The sequence below is a fragment of the Notothenia rossii genome, assembly GCF_949606895.1.
Source record: "Notothenia rossii genome assembly, chromosome: 9".
NCBI classification, from domain to species: Eukaryota; Metazoa; Chordata; class Actinopteri; order Perciformes; family Nototheniidae; genus Notothenia; species Notothenia rossii.
Genome location: NC_136907.1, coordinates 18,237,359 through 18,255,640, shown reverse-complemented (window position 1 = coordinate 18,255,640; position 18,282 = coordinate 18,237,359). Strand labels below are relative to the sequence as shown.

Genomic DNA, 18,282 nt, shown 5'->3' with positions numbered 1-18,282 from the left:
ATTACACCTGTATTTACACATTAATACACTCATATTATACCCATGTTACACTGTTATAACACTTATATTACATTGTGATTAGACCCATATTACACCCTTGTGACATCAATACAACACCCATGTAACATCAGTATTACACCCATATTACACCGTAATTCGTAAAATCTTAATGTGCCTTTGGGGAGTAATCCCAACCTAATTATTACCAAGGATGATTGACGTAAAATATGTGCTTATCTGTTCATTGGAATATATTTAATTTTTTAGTTTTCACAATGATCACAACAACTTTTTTTATTTAAGTGTTTTTTTCAGATGAAATTTAGTTTTTGTGCTCAGGCTCTATTTCTGTATACATACATGATATACTGTAAAGGGTGGTTTCACTTATTCTACAGGGTCATTGTTTCCCTTTTTCTTAATATTAAGTATGTTCAAAGCAGCAGAAAGACGAATATTAAAACTGTTAAACTGCATTAACAACATATTTACCCTCACCCTCCTCTACGTCGCTCTCCAGGAATGTTCAGACAAAATGTTGTCTCTTTATTTAATAAATCTGTGGGTTCAGGCCCATGGGGTAAAAGTCGTAGATTTCACACGAGAGGCAGCACGAAGTCAGCGGAGCATGTTATCGTGTTTTAGCAAGTGTTTGTTTTTTCTCCTTCTCTTTTAATTGGAGTGTACCTTGGAGATGAGAACTGTTCTCCGGGGAGGCTGACTTCATTAGCACCTGTAAGTGTCCGCGCATGTTAGCGAAAAGTGAGAGATTGAGAGAGAAAGGCATATTGGGAGTGTTACTTTTTTATTAAATGCTTGTCAGAAGATATTTAGATATAATATTACAAACTCAGTGCAAAGATATCTAATTGTCCAGCTCCTCTTCCCAGATAAAAGTTGTTCGCCTCAATTATTGAAGTACTTTCAACTCGGTGAGAGAGTCCCACACAAACATTACAAAATAAAACATGCTTTGTTTTTTATGTCTGGTTTCCATAACAAATATTATTATTGTTATTACTATTATTATTATTTATGTTTATTCAATTTTAAATTGAGTAGCAGTGGATATCTTATAAGGAGTGCCATTAGCATCTGCATTATTTGAAGTTTCTGGCTCCCTGCCAGCTTAATGGGAGCAATCTTAGTACAAAACAATCATAAACTCAAGTAAACCATTAAGCACACGGCGAAAGAGAAGGGGAGGAGAAGTCAGAGAAATAGAATGAGCGATGATTAGAGAAATGACCAATAAGGGAGGTGTCTGAGATAAAGACGTGTAAGTATGTTTTAATAGTCTCCCTTGGAGAGCAGAGGTACCATTTTTGGCTGTTCAGCAAGTTGCAAAAAGCAGCTCTGAAGGATTGATGAATAGTGGCTCAGGAAACATTAGAACATTCCTGGGCCTTAGCTGAATGCACTCATTTTAAGTAGATGGAGACTTTGGAATTTTCCGTTTTCATCAGGCTGCAGAATGCCTTGATAAAAACCGGCCCTGAAAATGAGCTTGAGCACACCAAGCATTCTTCCCCTCTGTGGTCTGTTCCTTCATTTTCTTCTCTCCTGTTGTTATTATTCTCCTTTCCTTTTACCATCATTGTTCATTCCTACCTTTTCTCCTCCTGTTCGTTGGTATATATTTGATTTAACTTTATTTATTTTTTAAATTTTGACTCGTATATCTTTAATAATAACATTAAAATAATGACATTTGCAAGGGATTGGTTTATGTGAGTGCGTGTTGTGTGCGCACTTCTTAAGAACTCTATATAAGCCTTATAACTGTCTAACATGTGGTTTCTCTGATAAAGAATGTATTTAATGCTAGAGAAGTACTTGAGTAAGGCTTAGGTTTACAGCCAGGGTCATTCTAAAATAAGTGTGCTTTAACGGAAGAGTGTCTTAACTCAAAGAACAATACCTACTCATCCCAAAACTCTCACAAAAATGTAATGTTTGAAGTGCTAACAAGAAGTGAAGGTGATGTGAAAAATAAAATAATAATTACTCAAGGGATACTTATGATTCCAAAACACCCATGAACCAACATACAAGTGATGCCCCCTGCTTTTTTTGGTAAGAGATTAAGATTTCCAATACCGATATGTCTTGTTTCATGTTAAAGCCTGTGAATACGTTTTTACAATTCAACATGACAGTTTTTCTTTTTATGGGGTCACTTGGACTTTTAAAACTAAAACTTGGTCCATGGGCCAGAGAAGATGTTTTTTTACCCTTTCATAACAGAAGCTAGATGACAGCATGTGTGAGGAAAAACTTGAACTTACTGATCTGAGCAGGCAGGCTGCTCTTGTGACTCCGACAATGACTCTCTCAAGGACTAACAATCCCCACAGGGATATTTTTACAGCAGTCGACAGCAGCAGTACGAGAGCCGCTCGACAGGATGAGGTTTGGAGATTTAAAGTGAACACAACATCAGTGTTGCCGCGTTAACAATGAATAACACTGACTCTTTCTCTGTTTCTGTTACTGTTATGTCTTTATGTAGTCATTTTTTGCCTCTCTCGTATCACTGTTTCATTGTATTCTTTTTTCGCAAGGTTACCCTCTTCTCAGAACTCTGGGCCGAGCATTTTACTAGTTAAGGTCAATGCAGATGCCAACTGTTATTCTCTTTATGATATAAACATAACCTCGAAGCAGTATCTTCCTTCTTGTTAACGTGGGAAAACGCGATGCCTGAAATCCTATGCAGCTAAAAACTGTCTTTCGATAACGCTTTCATACATAGTGTTTTATTACATTTACGAAAGCATGAAATTAGTGAACAACACTGATCATCTTTGAGTGCCTAGACAGTAGTCTAGCACAACAAACAACATCAGTAAAGTGTTTCAGTCCTCTATCTCAGTATGTTTTTTTGTCTAGCCAGGCAAAATATGTCTACTACTCTAAATCAGCACTCATAACGGTTACAGTCAGAATCACACTGAAAAGAATACAAAATAAATACCAAAATACTGTTTCCCCAAAAAGAGAAAATAAATCATCACTGGCAGTCGTGAATGAAAACAGGAAGTCTCACTCTCAACTTTGTGATCATCAACACATGTTTCTCTTGTGTTGTTAACAGACATACCTGAAAGCAGCGGCTATACAATACCTTACCCAACTTGTTAAGACTTAGATAGGATTTGGATCAGGACATATTTGGGTCTCGGTTACCAGAAACCAAATGGAAGGACTTTGTTCGAAAACATACAAGACTTTCAGTAAAGAGCCATTGATTTAGAAATGCTGATTTTGCTCTGGGTTCTCAAAAAATGATCTTGTGTATTATGTTCTTATGATAAGTGTGGGTTAGGTTTGGCTTTCCCACTGCATTTACGATATGTGGGAGGAGGGAAATGGGCCTTTGTCGAACAAGAAAAGTAATCCTGTGTATTTGTATTCAGTTATTTATGATCACTTTTTGTTCATGGTCATTCATGTTTTTCAAAGCTGATACACCATCAAATTCAAATCCACATATGAAGCAGATATTAGGTAGCTCTGATAAAGATGTCATTGCTGTGGTGGTAATGTGAAGCAGTATCATGTGTGCCTGTGCTTTAAATGTGTGACAACGCTTCAAGTCAGAGCCGTGAAATCGCCCGTCCCCCTTCTCTTGCTTATCAAAAATGCTGCTTTCATCATTTTATGGTTCTGACGGCAAAGTGCACATCTGTAATACATCTCTTATCATTGCCTCAGTAGTTATTCAAGCTGTGTGTACCCCCCTAGGCTGTTGTATATCATCATATACCCCTCAGCATATTTTTCTCCTTTTTTAATGACGGTTGCAAAAAAAGCAGCTTCAAATATCCCCAGCCTGGCACTCGGAAAAAAGGAGAATGTGTGATGGAGTTCACAGGAGCAGCAGGATAATTTGGAGGAATAAATTAGCAGCTTGGCTCTTTGGTGCCGTTCCAACATTACTGGGAAGTAATCCAGCACCTTGGAAAGAGGAAATTTGGATGCCATATTGGATCTACTCTAATTTGAGGTTAATTGAATGGAAAATCCCCTCCCCAAAGGAAAAAAAAATCTCCAGTAGGGATTAAAGAATTGTATGGAATAGGAAAATAAAGCATGTATTTGATGTTATATGCACCTGGTTATGAACCAAAATATGTCAATGTCTACAAATAGATACATTATCCTCGTTAAACATTTGTGGAGGACAGCTGGCCACACTGCGATGCGTCTTCTTCTTTGCCCAGTTTTGATGTCTGTGACTGAATTTAAATCAATGGCTCAGATGAAGTTGCAATGCATTCTTGGAGCAGAAAAAGATATTCGCCTGTTTGGTCAATGGGGTCCTCTGAGCTGACCGCTGCGTCAACGCTGCCTGAGCCCTCATCATGTCCAGAAATTCACATTCTAATAATGACTAATGTGTTTGCAGATGTCAGCCTGCACTCATTAGGCTGATTTATAGCCTTGCCAATTTATAGGAAACTAGCAGCGCCATATTCCAATTTATTCAGGTCAAATTAACCATTCATAATTAGGGACGGTAACCTTTCCCGCTCCCTTCTTCTTGGCTGATAGTGATGTACATGCAAAGCAAATGTTCATTGTTTAATCTCACTGCCTGTCATTAGGCAGGTTATGTAAGAATGATCCCATGCAGAGCAAAAGTGAAGCCGGAATCAATCTCTTAGTGGTTAATAGCTACTGGGCTGATTAATGGTGGTATCATGCAGGTGAAAGCTCGCCCTTTCCTCTAAAGGTGGCACCGACCCTATGGAGCCTTTCAGCTGCAGCACATATTAATTATGTGGCCAGTTTAATTAGTAATTTGTTGTACATGAGAACTCATGCATTTTACTTTACCTTCTTACAATACAAATAAAAAAAACATTCAAAGGACAAAAGATTACACGATAAAAAACAAATATAAGAGGCACATAAAACCAACAGATACTGTATAACAAAATACTTTAAAATGAACAGGGCAGTTAGAGAGTATCTAGTATTGATAATCACTTTTGTACCGTACTACACTAGATTTGAAATCACTCAAGCGTCTATCCTTCCATTTTTCGGACACATATCGAGAGTTGGGTTGTTGTAGCAGTAGTCTGAGCACGTTAGTCCAGGTGCCTCTACCTTGCAACTTGTTTCAGTTGCTCCTGGGGGATCCTGAGGCGTTCCCAGGACAGATGTGATATATAATCCGTACAGCTTGTTCTGGGTCTACCCCGCGGCCTCCAGACAGTCGGATGTGCCTTGAAAACCAAAGAAAGGTGCACAGAACATTTCTATTGGCAATCAATCAAGTGTAATTGTCTTGTAAGCAAAGTCTTATAGTATAACCTTAAACATTACACAATTATTACACATTACACTACACATTTTCCTGCCCAATCATGGGAATTGTATGTGGGTACAGTTCCTTCAATGTGCATCTTCTGTAGATGTAAACACCTTCAAATCAAAGCTCAAAGTCAAACCTCAAGATTTGACTTTCACTTTGGTAAATAATCTATTTTTTTGCAGTTACTTTAACACATTGCAACAGTTTTGCTTGAGCAAACCCATTTCAGACAGTTTGCATCCCAATTAAAGCCTTCAGTATGGGCCAGCAAAGGCCGGACAGTTAGACGTACAGCCCTCCACTCTCTTGTCTTGATTACTGCCCCTTGCTTATTTGGTTTGCTCTGCTTTAATTAAGTCTTGTCAGATCTGGTCTTGCCCAAACACTCTGGTTTGGACTCTCTTGTCCTTAGTAGTCATAGTGGCTTTTGACATTGTGTGACTTGAGAAGACGGGCTGTCATTTACTCAGGCTCATTAAAGAATAAATGACAGGAAAGACAGGACCTGAGAATTGAGGGAGAGACAGATGTGAGGACCTGCTGGCTTCAGGTTTGTTAGTTTTGGCTGGTCCTGCTGTCTTCAGTGTCTCGGCTGTCCGTTAGAATCAAGAGCGTCTCCCCGAGAGGCAGCTGCTGCCAAACAGCATCAAAACAGAAGGACGAGCTGAGTGACAGAGGGAAGATGAAGAGAATGAACAAAGGGTGGACAAAAGGAGAGCAGGAATAAAGCAGGAAGGAAACAACAGAGTGCAGAGATAAAGACATTCTGCCTGTCATTTTAACAGCGGCAGTTTATCCTGTGAAGGTGTAAAAGGACTGCTGCCTTTCCTTCATCCTCTCTGATATTCTGAATCCAATTAGTGGATGTGTAAGAGGGGGTTCCTCAGTGACAGAGGCCCATTTGTAAGACCTGCTATCTATCAGGAACACGGACGGAGGTAATATTTTATTAATGTCTGCCTATATTATGAAAATAATGACCCTTTTTGTCAGGCCTTATAAACTCTGGACGCTCACTGGGAAGCCAACGTCACTTCCTTTTGTTAAAGTTTAGAGCCAGATGCAAAAAAAGTTCAATATAAATCTGTTTGTATCGTAGTGGAGTTACGGGGTTATGGCCTCTATTGCATTCCACAATAGGCCCGCCGCTAGTGAAAATGTGTGGGTGGTATCTAGCTTTTCGATCAATTTAGCTGCATTGGGTAGTTGGACCCAGGCCACCTCGACCATTACATCAGCATTTGTAAAAGTATCGCAAAGGTTTGGAAAAGGCCACAACTTCCAGACTGTCTGAAAGACCATAAAGAGTAATAATGAAGTTTTGAACCCCATTGAAATAAACTATGGCAAGGTCTATCTATTTCAGTTACTGCTATGAACAAGATAACAGTAAAAGCTACACTGCATTTATTCTGCTTATTAGTTTAGGGCTGAGTATCTACAATTTGACACTGTTACCAAGACAATAAATGTTTTGATAGCATCATTTGCTTAATATAAACATATTTCTAAAAAAATATGTTATATCCCGCAGATTATTGTCAGTTTTCACCAGAATCGGACCCCACTGCAATAATGACAATAATTAAGAATAACTACTGTGTAGAAATAGCCAATATTGTCGCTGATAGTCTAAATTGTGTGTATGTAGGTCAAGTAAAGGCATCAGTATTACATCGAGACTGTTCCGTAACCAGTTAAAAGTTCCTTGTCTTAACAGTAATTGGTGTAATGATGTAGAAAATGTATATTATAAAAACAAATATCTGTGGACTGAAAGTGACTGAGGAACAAATGTTTGTGAAGCAGTTTGTATGTGTGATTGAGTGTGAGTCTCTATGGTACACAACAGATTTATTTATAAATAAAACAGTTTGTGCTGCAGGAGACAGACCAGTAAGAAACACAATGGAGTCTCTCTGGAGACAAGCTAAGCATAACACTATGGTTGTCGGTTGGGTCTCTGCTTAGGTTGGACAACATGATATCTGGAACCATCCATTATCAGTTGGTTAGCACCATATGGTATTTTATCAGACTTCCTGCAAATAAAGGTGGAATTAAATGCAAATGAAGTGAAACTGAGAGTGAAAAACATGGATATGATGGATGCCTATTATTGTTCAGATGCCTTTAGACATATGTCACATGAATCGAGAGAGATACATAATAGTATTGATTCAATTTCAGCTTTGTTGACCTTTTACCAAACCATAATCTTTTATTTTGTCCTTTTTAAATCAAGGTTTTATCACTTTAATGTTTTACTCCGCAAAACACGCTATAACTTCAGCAGTATAGGGTTCTAAAAACAGCTCTGCCAGGGTTCAGGATCTCCATCACAGGGTTTCTCTTTAATGGTTGACCGCGTCTTAGCTTTGGAAACAAGGTGACAGAAGACAGACAGCGAATGAAACATGTTCTTGAGTCTCGCTCCAATTTTTTGATTGACCTGTCAGATCTGACTTGACGTTTGGGGAGAAAGATTTACAAGCTCCATTTAGGACAGGATTGATTTCTGTCCAAGGCAACTTTGAGGAAAGATTCGAGAGAAACGTGTATGAATAGCCCTCCCTTTGATTGATTAATGCTTTCAGTTCTTGGTTCGACTTTTTCTGCAACTCTATATTTTTCAACCTTCTAGCAGATACTGCACATTTTACCTACATGTGCCTTTCTGCTGAGATTTCATGTATATAGCTGCAGCTTTAAAAAGACTTGAAATTGTTTTGATCTGAGCTGACTCATGTGTTGGATGAACAATGACTTGTTGTGCAAGTGCTTTTCAAATAAATGTTGTTTTCCTCTGACAATAAACTGAACATTTAAATGCTGAGACACTTTCTTGAATCCGTCATAGGCATTTCATAGTTTCTATGGTGAAATGTTCATGAGCATTATTGCAAGTTATGATGAGAAACAGACATTGTTGCCAAAAGGCTTTATGACTACACTTGGTAGGGGGGTGGCAATTTAATTGTCATTCCTCACAGTTGGATACTTTCTCTTTAGTGTAACATTGGTTCTAATGATTGAAGTCAAAGATATTAAAACAAGTCTCTAAAGCAAAAGGTATTGTGTTCCCCCAATAATAGTGAGAATGTTATGTAGGCCTAAAGGGAAACAGTCCTAAAGGAGCATGTGGCATAGACAGATGTCTTGTTTGATTCGACTGCTAATGCTTTAGTCTTCTTTTGATCTTTTTTGTAAGATGTCATTGAGAAGCGTTTTACAATTTGTAGACAACTTGCTGAAGCTCCTTTTTGTTACTATGGCCCAATTTATCTGTCGCGCATACACAAATACACAACATATGGGGCTCATTTTTGTGAAATCAATACCATTATACTGATGCAATAGCCATTCTTAATATTGCTTTCACTGTCTTGATCTCTGTAGAGCACCTCAAGGAAGCACTAGAAAAGTACATGGTGCGGTTGCCAAAGGTTCGCATCCTGAGGACCAAGAAGAGGGAGGGGCTGATCAGGACTCGCCTGCTGGGGGCCGAAGCTGCTAAAGGAGAAGTCATCACCTTCCTGGACTCTCACTGTGAGGCCAACGTCAACTGGCTACCTCCATTGCTGGGTGAGGAACCGTAAAACACAACTTATTGGAATTACATATCAATGTACCCACTTATCTGAATCTCAGCTCTACAGCCAAGTCAAAACATTAGTTTTTGCAACACGGAAACTTTTCTCAAATCTTTATGTTCCTTTCTTTGGACACTTTTACCTCTCAAGGACTGTTAAGACTATAACATGAAAGACTCTGAGAAAAGAACATCGCTCTTTGGTTGAACTGATCACAGCTCCAAGACTTTTTCAATCTGTCAAGACGAGTCAAAAGTAGACTTTTCTTCGCCACAGGCGTTTAGAGCCAAAAAACCTTTGGAAGAATTTTCATAAACCCTTTTTTGTCATTAAAATTCTTCAAACCCCATATTCCTTCCTTTGTTTCCTTCAGATCGAATCGCAGATAACAGAAAGACCATCGTGTGTCCGATGATCGACGTGATCGACCACGACAACTTTGGCTATGAGACGCAGGCAGGGGACGCCATGCGAGGGGCGTTTGACTGGGAAATGTACTATAAACGGATACCCATCCCTAATGAGCTGCAGAAAAATGACCCCAGTGAACCCTTTGAGTGAGTGCAGTTATCTTTGATACATTTGACGGCAGCGTCACAAAAACAGATCTATGCAAATCCAAAATCTCTGTAATGTATAGTCATCAGTAAATGTGCATTTTTGGGAATTCCTTGGTTCACGTCCCATTTTGTCTGTTTTGTTCTTTCTTTGTCTTGCATGTGTAGTTAATGTTTGCCCAGGTAGCAGTACTGAAGTTCAAACAGAACCAATAGTCTAGGATTGCTTCCTGTCCTTCCTTGACAGGCAGCATTTCATGGCATGTAACTTTAAATTAATGGAAACTAAATAAATAAATAAACCCAGATACATATTCTGCTATTTGTAAGACCAAATAACTCTGCAAGTGATGCCAGGCACTTATATGTGTGAGCTTTGGGGCATTATCTAGACAGCATATTTCTATGACTGCATGCCAAAGACTATTTGGGTGTCCTGGGAAATACAGTAGGTATCATCAGGAAGGGTGGCTGTGCTGCAGGAAGATAAGAGACTAAGGAAGAACAAATGCGCTGCAGAACAATCCGAATCAATCCTCATTTTGTGAATTAGTCTGCTCTTCTTGCCCGATGAAATGACCTTCATCAGTGCAAATCCAATTTGAGTCGCAAAGATTTCCATTTTCATTCTGATTGACATTGCCGCAGCGGAGAATGAGGCACGGTGGGCAGGCAAAATCCATTGTGTGTCTGTGTGTGTGTGGTTGTGTGTGTGATAGTATGATTGTATCCCTGCTCTCATACTGCTGTAACTGTCTCTTTTGTCAGCGCCATCACCTCTCCCTCTGCCTTTCTTTTTGCTTCTGGCTTTACTGTTTCATTTATAAGCTTAGGCCTTGACACCATTTCCCCTCAAGGTCAATAGACTGAAATGGAGAATATGAACTTGAGCATTCAAATTAAATTCAGTAGAAACTTGCAAAAGAGCAGGGACTAGGGAAGATGGATGAAAGACAACAACTCTGAAAAAATCAAATATTTTAAAATTGGCAAAATTGGTAAGTTATAACTTTAAGAAATGTCTGATCAAAAAATAATGAAAAACTTTGAATCTGACAAAGCCCACATTTTGGTTGGCTAATAAATAGTCTGCAGTTGTTTGGTGCAAATCACATTGTTTGCTGTGTTTTTGTAACTTCCTTTTTTAAAAAGAAACGTAACAACAAAATAATAGAGACGGTAATTGCCTTGAAATTCAGAGCTGCACCTATTTTCTTTCTTTAGTTCTCTTTGAAGAAATACATTTTGTGTTACGGCTTGCTGAGAACCTGGGTGCGAAAAAAAATTGATATTACATTTATTTGGAAATGAACAATGACTGTTTTTCTTGTACAAAAAAATTAAAATCAAATGTATCAATATTAAAAATTCTAAATATTTTATACCATTACTCTTAGCCATGGCGGCTGTGCACACTTCACGGCTGTAATACATGTGTAAAGCCCCCCCGCTGCGTTAAGTAAAAGCACCAATTATTTTATTATTTTCTGACATTTCTCTTTTTGCTCAGCCCTTTCCTCTTCACTTTATTTGAAAGCCAGTTTCAGCTCCTGGAGTAACAATGATTAATGTTCACTCAGTTGTCTCCTGTGCAAAAGCTCAGCAGACTATGAAACCCTTATGGCAGAAAATACATTATTCAAATGTCCTCAAATAATTGTATTAGACTCCAGATCTAATAGTTGATGACAAACAGTGGTTTGAGAGTTAATGCTAAAAGTAAACCGTGTTTATTGGCAAACAAGGTACATGAACATGCCTCTGGCTATTATTCAGGTAAATTAAACTGGAACCTGTTGTGTTTAAATTATCCTCATCTTCACAAGCTTCATCTGAGCTGTGAGATATTAGTGTTGTCTGTCCTGAAGCCACAGTGTTTCATTCCACACAACTCTGGGAGGCGAAGTATGTTTGTTTTTTCGCCCTCCACCCAACAAAGCTAACAATCTCCACCCCAAAAATCAGTGCCAACACAGAACTGCGCTCTCCATGCTGAGCTCACACACTCCTGTAAACTCACAACAGCTTGCAATCACTACACTTAGAGCCGTCTAACAAACCGTTGCCACCATTGGTTACCTTTGTTTCCTGATGAAAGTCTATTCACTGCATTCTCTTCTTCAGCAATGCTGTAGAGAAAAAGAGTGTGTCGGCTTTGTGTTTTCTTTATCGAGCATACAAGTTACAAGTCTTAGGCAATGAACTGCTTGGACTTCGTTGTTACCCAATCAGGCCAGTAGTGTGAAAAACACAAGAGCAATGATTATGATTGTCTTTTTTAGAAAAGATAGGAAAATATAATGTGTTTCTAAAGTGTAACAGCAGTTCACCAACATGTTTTTCAGTTATACCAGTCAGAATGATCAATGGGTGACTAAACAAATGCATGTGCATACAGCAGGCAAATACACAATTATGGTCAGGATAGAACGTACTGAAACTAACTCTCACAGCCTTTTAAATATTAGACACATTTTCACATTATTTTTAACAATTAATTTGATCATGCAGCATGAGATCAGATGTAAAAACCTTGCTTTTATATTTAAGGAAAAAACGTTTAGTGAAAACAGAGTAATAATTGTTTTAATATGTATTAGCAGGGCTCAGAGGCTTCCATAGAGAATACATGGGTTTAACAATATTATTAGATCCATTTGATTAACTTTCCGATTACAGAAATGTGGTTATGGTGATATAATAAGATACCTCTAAGGATAGAGGGTGTCGTTTTTTCTCACACTGATATTCTGAACAATCTGTGCTTATTGTATTAGCTGTAAAGTGTCTCTACTGTAGGCTATTTTTATTATGTGTACAGCACTTTGGCTCGACCACAAATTGTTTATAAATGTGCTATATAAATAAAACTTGATTTGATTTAACCTCAAATGTCATATTGACATTTTATTAAAAAAAGGCACCACTTAAATTACACTTGAGGTCAGTTAAAAAAAATGTTTTTGTCTATTCATATCTTTTTACAAAACTGTATGACATCACAGCAGAGAGATTAGAAAAAGATGGATGTAGAGAAATGTTCTCTGTGAACATTGCTAAATGCTAAAGTCAAATTTGGATTCCCTCTTTGTTGAGTGTTGTGTGTGAATGTGTCTCTTCTGTGTCTTGCAGGTCACCAGTGATGGCAGGTGGGCTCTTTGCTGTGGACAGGAAGTGGTTCTGGGAGCTCGGAGGGTACGACACAGGTCTGGAGATCTGGGGAGGAGAACAGTACGAGATCTCCTTTAAGGTAAAACATAAAACATGCCACCACCTCGCACAGATATACAGTGTGGTGTCTGAGTGAAGTGTTGGAAATACTGTAATGGATACTCATTGGGACCTTGGTTTAAATGTTAAGTGTTCACTTAAACCTGACAAAGAGAACTCTTCCATATTTTGTGTTCGACATCAGTCTGTGTTTGACTATCAGTGTGTTTCATAGTAATACACATACCTGCACTGTAGCTATTTGAGTTGCTGATTTTTCTTTTTTTAAAGTATAGTGTAATTGCTTTATTGACACTCACATTGTCCGTATGTTTATTATGCATCCTTATATACATATAAAATGCAGCACTAGATATGTTTTTGTATGTAGAACAATGATGATTAAATCAAATCTGAAATATGTATTAGTATTGTATTCAGTTATTATTTTAAATAACCATCCTAACTCAAAAGGCTTTGAAATGGTTTTTTACGCTCTGCCTTTAATGTTCTACTTATTTACGGATACTCACAGACTGGGAAGGACAACATGTCATCAGTTATGGGATGTTTGTCCCAGTTTCTTTCAGAGATCATTCAGAAGAAATCCAGGGGCAAGGCAATTACTTATCTCAATTGCTTATTATGAGCTGATTTGTTTTAACATTAAATTGCTTTGAAGGAGGAAAGAGTATGTTCCATATGCTTCTCCTAATGTTTTATTAGTTTACCCAAAGCTATTTAGCTGAATAGCTTTAGAAAAAACATAGTTAAGCCTATGAGACATTCCCTATTATGGTTTCAACCCTTGTTTTAGTCATTTAACATAAACCTGCTCTGTTGCATGGAAGACTCTCCACATTAATCATACTCAGAACACCATATTAGATTATGCTTTTCTCTGGTGCTTCAGCATGAATTATTCTATTGCGTGACCACAACTGCCTGCGACTTGGCCAGCATGTCTCTCTCTCCTCCGCTGCGTCCGTCAGCGGGCTCTGGACGGACAAAAAGGCCGTCATAATAATTCAATCACTGCTCTAAAGAGGAACGACTTTTGTCGTCTCACTCAATTAAGCACAAAGGCCTCTACTAGGTATTTGTATTCTATTGGACATATACGTTTCAACTTCTACTGCTTCTTCATATTAATGTTTAATCTTTTTTTTATTTAGTTTTCCTTATTGATACTAAAATGATAGTGATGCAACATATAGACTAGGACATTCATGGAAGCTTTTATATTTGCGGTTTTAAAAGGAACAAACCGAAGCTACGTAGAAAAGGAACGCAGTGAGCAGAGAATGGCATTCAAGTCAAGAAAGACACATTTCTGATCATTTAATATAACAGACAAATGAAAAAAACGTTTCTGAATCTTTAATAGTGTTTTCAGAAGGTCTTGTTTTTTGCTTCATTCGGAATGACATGTAGAATCTGTTTGTTGCGTTTACTGCATGAACACAGGCATAGATTTACATCTTCATGTGCACACGATACACATATAACAGGTACTTACTCCAGAGTGATACTGTTGGTCACAAACTCCCCAGGGTACTGAGTATGCATGGTCAAAGAAATCTGGTTTCTCCAGTTTACGCCTAACGCAGATTTCTCTTTGTCTACTATCTTCAAAAAGGATACCAAAGTCTGGTTTCTACAAATATAATGAATGATATTAAGCATGTTTATGTAAATACAGCTGATGTTGTAAATGGTTCAACAAAGCCATCTGCACTGTAGAATAGTGGCTGGCACCAATTGTGTTGCATTTTCTGACTTGTTTTTGTAAAGTCCTCTATATATAAAGTAGTTATAATTGTCTTTAAAAGAGACGGCAAAGCAATCTCAGTCCATGGTGCTGTGGTTTGAGTCTTAATAGTTTGAGGTAAGCATATTGTAGAGTTGGTGTGTTTGAAGTGAGTGATGAGACTTTCAATTTAATCTGACCGGCACAAAACTCAAGCTCCAGATCCTTCCTGCCGCGAGGCGCCCTGTTATTGAGCTTGAGTGTTTCAGTGTGGGATGAAGACGATGGAAAGGATTGGAACAGCAGGTCAGACCTTCCCCACAGCAGATGCAGAGTGGGTGCATTTAATCTGCCATTTCCCACGATTCTGTTTGTCAAACCTGGAGTGGTGCAACAAAGTTGACAAGGAGTAATGAACTGAAATAGCAGCCAGCTGATGTCCACTCCGGAGAATCAGGAAGGGGAGCGATGCAGAATAACAACACACTGAATGGAAATGATAGAGTCCAAAAGAAGAGTCGATCAGTCAGGGGATGAGAAACATTTTCAAACAAATATTCTTGGAGAACACCCCACTACAAAATCATTTGAAAAGTGGGTCAAATTGATCATTTTCAAAGATCAATTAGCTACTGTTAATCAATGAGATCACTGAGCCACACTTTTGATGAGCAATGAACCGGATAGTTTTTTATGATTACAAATAAATTATACGTCACCCACAATCTGGCTTTTTAAAATACCCATACCCTGTGGAGTAAAAAAGTTGCTCTGCTCTCCAAAAGTACCCTCACAAATCATGTCAGTCTTTGTCATTTAGCAGAGCATTATTGACTGGTTCTCTTTGATCTCATTTACTCTGTTTGGTCTTTATGCTATTTACAAACACATACACTTTGGGGTGATTTCCGTAGGTTGTTCTGAATTGTGTTCCAACTCCTGCACTCTGCATAACATGGGGTTAATACCTGAGGTTATTTAAGCTTGTATCTAACCTGAAATAAAATATCTTTACCTGTTTTTAATCTCATATTTATGTAGTCTTTTTGATCCTCTCCTAGGAAGCAAGACCCATAGCTTCCAACCGTGTACTTGATGTACACATTGCTTGATGTTTCCCTGTCATCCTCCCACTCTTTACATCGTTCCATTTCTTTACATCCTAACCTTCTTTTCTCCTCATTGCTTTGTCTTCATCATGTCTTCCCAAGTGTTGACTTTTTCTACTCTTATGTTTTCATCCTTCTTATTTCTTGACCTAAACAGCTCATCTGATATCTACACACTGTTTAGTGAAACAAACACCAGCACAGAACTGGTCTTTATCACGGCTAAAATATCTTCTCTCTCTGCGTCTGTAGGTGTGGATGTGCGGTGGCCGGATGGAGGACATTCCTTGCTCAAGGGTAGGACACATCTACAGGAAGTACGTCCCCTACAAAGTTCCTGGTGGGGTCAGCTTGGCCAGGGTGAGTCTCTGCAGATGGTTTTACAGAATGTTGATGTGGACACAAGGACAAACAAGGATGTATAGATCGTTGCCTTTGTGTTTCTGTGCAAACGTCTCATGGGCTTTTACGGTGTATGTATGGAGATTGAATTGAATGCCAATCTAATTTTCTTCCTTTGGGTCAAAATGGTTCCTAATCTTTACTGATAACAATGAGGTATGTGGATCACTGTGAGGAAAAAGGAAATGTTTTGAGTCTAATAAATGCATGCACCTTCATTGTATAAGGGAGGTTGCAAAATCCTCTGCATCAGATATCGACAACGACTTTGAATCAAAGATTACAGTTTTTTTGGTACTGACTTTACTGTTTTGATAACACATTATTTCCAAAGCCATACATCCTGCAAGATTTAAGAAAAACGTCATCAATTGCACAGAGAAAATGTGGTTCTCAGGGTGCACAACTCCATATGTAAATATAAATGAATGAATACATGAATTGCCTTAATTGATGTCACTTGAGGGTTGGGGTTAGGATGGTGCTGAAGACTACAGGCTCAGAAATTGAAAAAATCTGTTAGACTGGAGTTTGAAAGGAGTGAATTTACCAGACCGATAGCTGCTCCTCATCTTTTGTACAGGCTAGTAGCACAGGGTAACATTAAACACTACTAGCATGTCACCTCCAAATCTCCGACCCAACTGTCTTGATTTCCTTTATGAATCAATATTATGGTCCTCAATATACAATTTACATTTTTCCAATATTGAGCTTCCACAAATTGGACACAGTGTGAGACATTTTTAATAAATAATCATCTAGCCTGTAGCTGAATCGTATTCATTATGCATGACTCAGCCTCAGTCTGACACCTGGCTCTGTTTGGCTTGGCTGAATGTGTAATTAAACCTCTTGGCTTCCATCTTTGCCTCGTTGGTCTGACCATTGGCCCTTCACTGAGGCTGTATTCAATGCTGATATCAGACAGGCAGCAGGTTTATTAATACAGAAATACTTACTGTACCTGAGGCTGGGACGAATGCTGTTATTTCCCCTGTTTCCTCTGTATTTAACTTTCTATTTTAATAGATGTTCTATAGCTGTTATATTGTTACTTGTCAGGAATGGATAAGACTGTAACTTTGATAGAGTAATTATAACGTATAACTTGATTAACAAACCATTCTTTATCATTTGGGTTCTTATGACTGGCATCATCCCAGTTACACACAAAGTCACTGACACCATGGAGGCAGCTGTTTTCAGGGAAATCTCACAAGAGCCACTTGTTGCATTGACTTTTGCAAGAGACACATATGTTTCAAAAACAAAAAGTGTTCAGTATTGCCTTTAATTCTATTTCAATATTAACACATAGATGATTCTGTGGGCAAGTGTCATCCATTGAATGGTTTCATGGCTTGAAAAACGTGTGTGTGTGTGTGTGTGTGTGTGTGTGTGTGTGTGTGTGTGTGTGTGTGTGTGTGTGTGTGTGTGTGTGTGTGTGTGTGTGTGTGTGTGTGTGTGTGTGTGTGTGTGTGTGTGTGTGTGTGTGTGTGTGTGTGTGTGTGTGTGTGCGTGCGTGCGTGAGAGAATCCACAGTTCCTCACTTAAGTCCATTCAACATTAAAGGAGATAGAGCCATTGAACTCTACTTCACCTGGAAAGTTTTGCTTCGAAAGTGTGTGTGTTTGTGTGAGTTTTTTATTTTATTGTTGTACTTCTGAAGGCTACAGGATTTGTATTTATACTTTACTGGAATGCTGGCTGAACTTGTACTTGTTCATTCATTGCACCATCCATACCTCCAAGGCTGTGGCCATCTGTGTTCCCAGACATGCGTCCGTACCTCAGAGGAAAGGCTCTGTCTCTTTACTTATTTACAACTTGAAGGCTTCAGATGAATTTCCTATTGCTTGGTTGTAAATCCTTAATGTTTGCAATTGTCTAAGCTTAAAGTGGACCTATCATGTAATATTTGAATAATATATTGTAGGGCCATACCTATATAAAACATGTCTGTGAAGTTTTTTTTTGAAAATACCAAACGGATCATGCATTTTAGCCATGCCTCATTTCGCTCTATTTGCTCTATTCCAGCCCTGTCTTCACAAGGGCTGATTCTGTGGCAAATGAGCTGCAGCTGACCACGCCCCCCTGCAAAGGAGGGGGGCGAGGCACGAGCGTTATGTTACCATGCTGCTACCATGCTGTTACCATGCTGTTGCCATGCCACGCAACCTCTCATTTCCCTGATAGGTGGAGAGTTGGCCATATAGGCGGAGCTCCCCGTTTCTGACGTCAGAGATATTTCAAATCTGGATCAGTCTGTATCAGATCCGTTGCAGCCCCGTTTTTAGAGATTTTGGCATGGAGAAAAAGAGTGAGGGTT

At 38.6% G+C, this 18,282-nt stretch overlaps 1 protein-coding gene across 1 annotated transcript in view; it reads left to right on the top strand.

Annotated features, from left to right (window-relative positions):
• Positions 1-18,282, top strand: part of LOC307017774 (polypeptide N-acetylgalactosaminyltransferase 10-like) — a 70,084-nt gene that overhangs the window by 40,478 nt on the left and 11,324 nt on the right. Inside the window, exons 5-8 of the mRNA XM_079647548.1 lie at positions 8,726-8,911; positions 9,293-9,476; positions 12,609-12,726; positions 15,798-15,905. Of these exons, the coding sequence (XP_079503674.1) occupies positions 8,726-8,911; positions 9,293-9,476; positions 12,609-12,726; positions 15,798-15,905 (596 nt within the window). The remainder of the gene's footprint in view (positions 1-8,725; positions 8,912-9,292; positions 9,477-12,608; positions 12,727-15,797; positions 15,906-18,282) is intronic.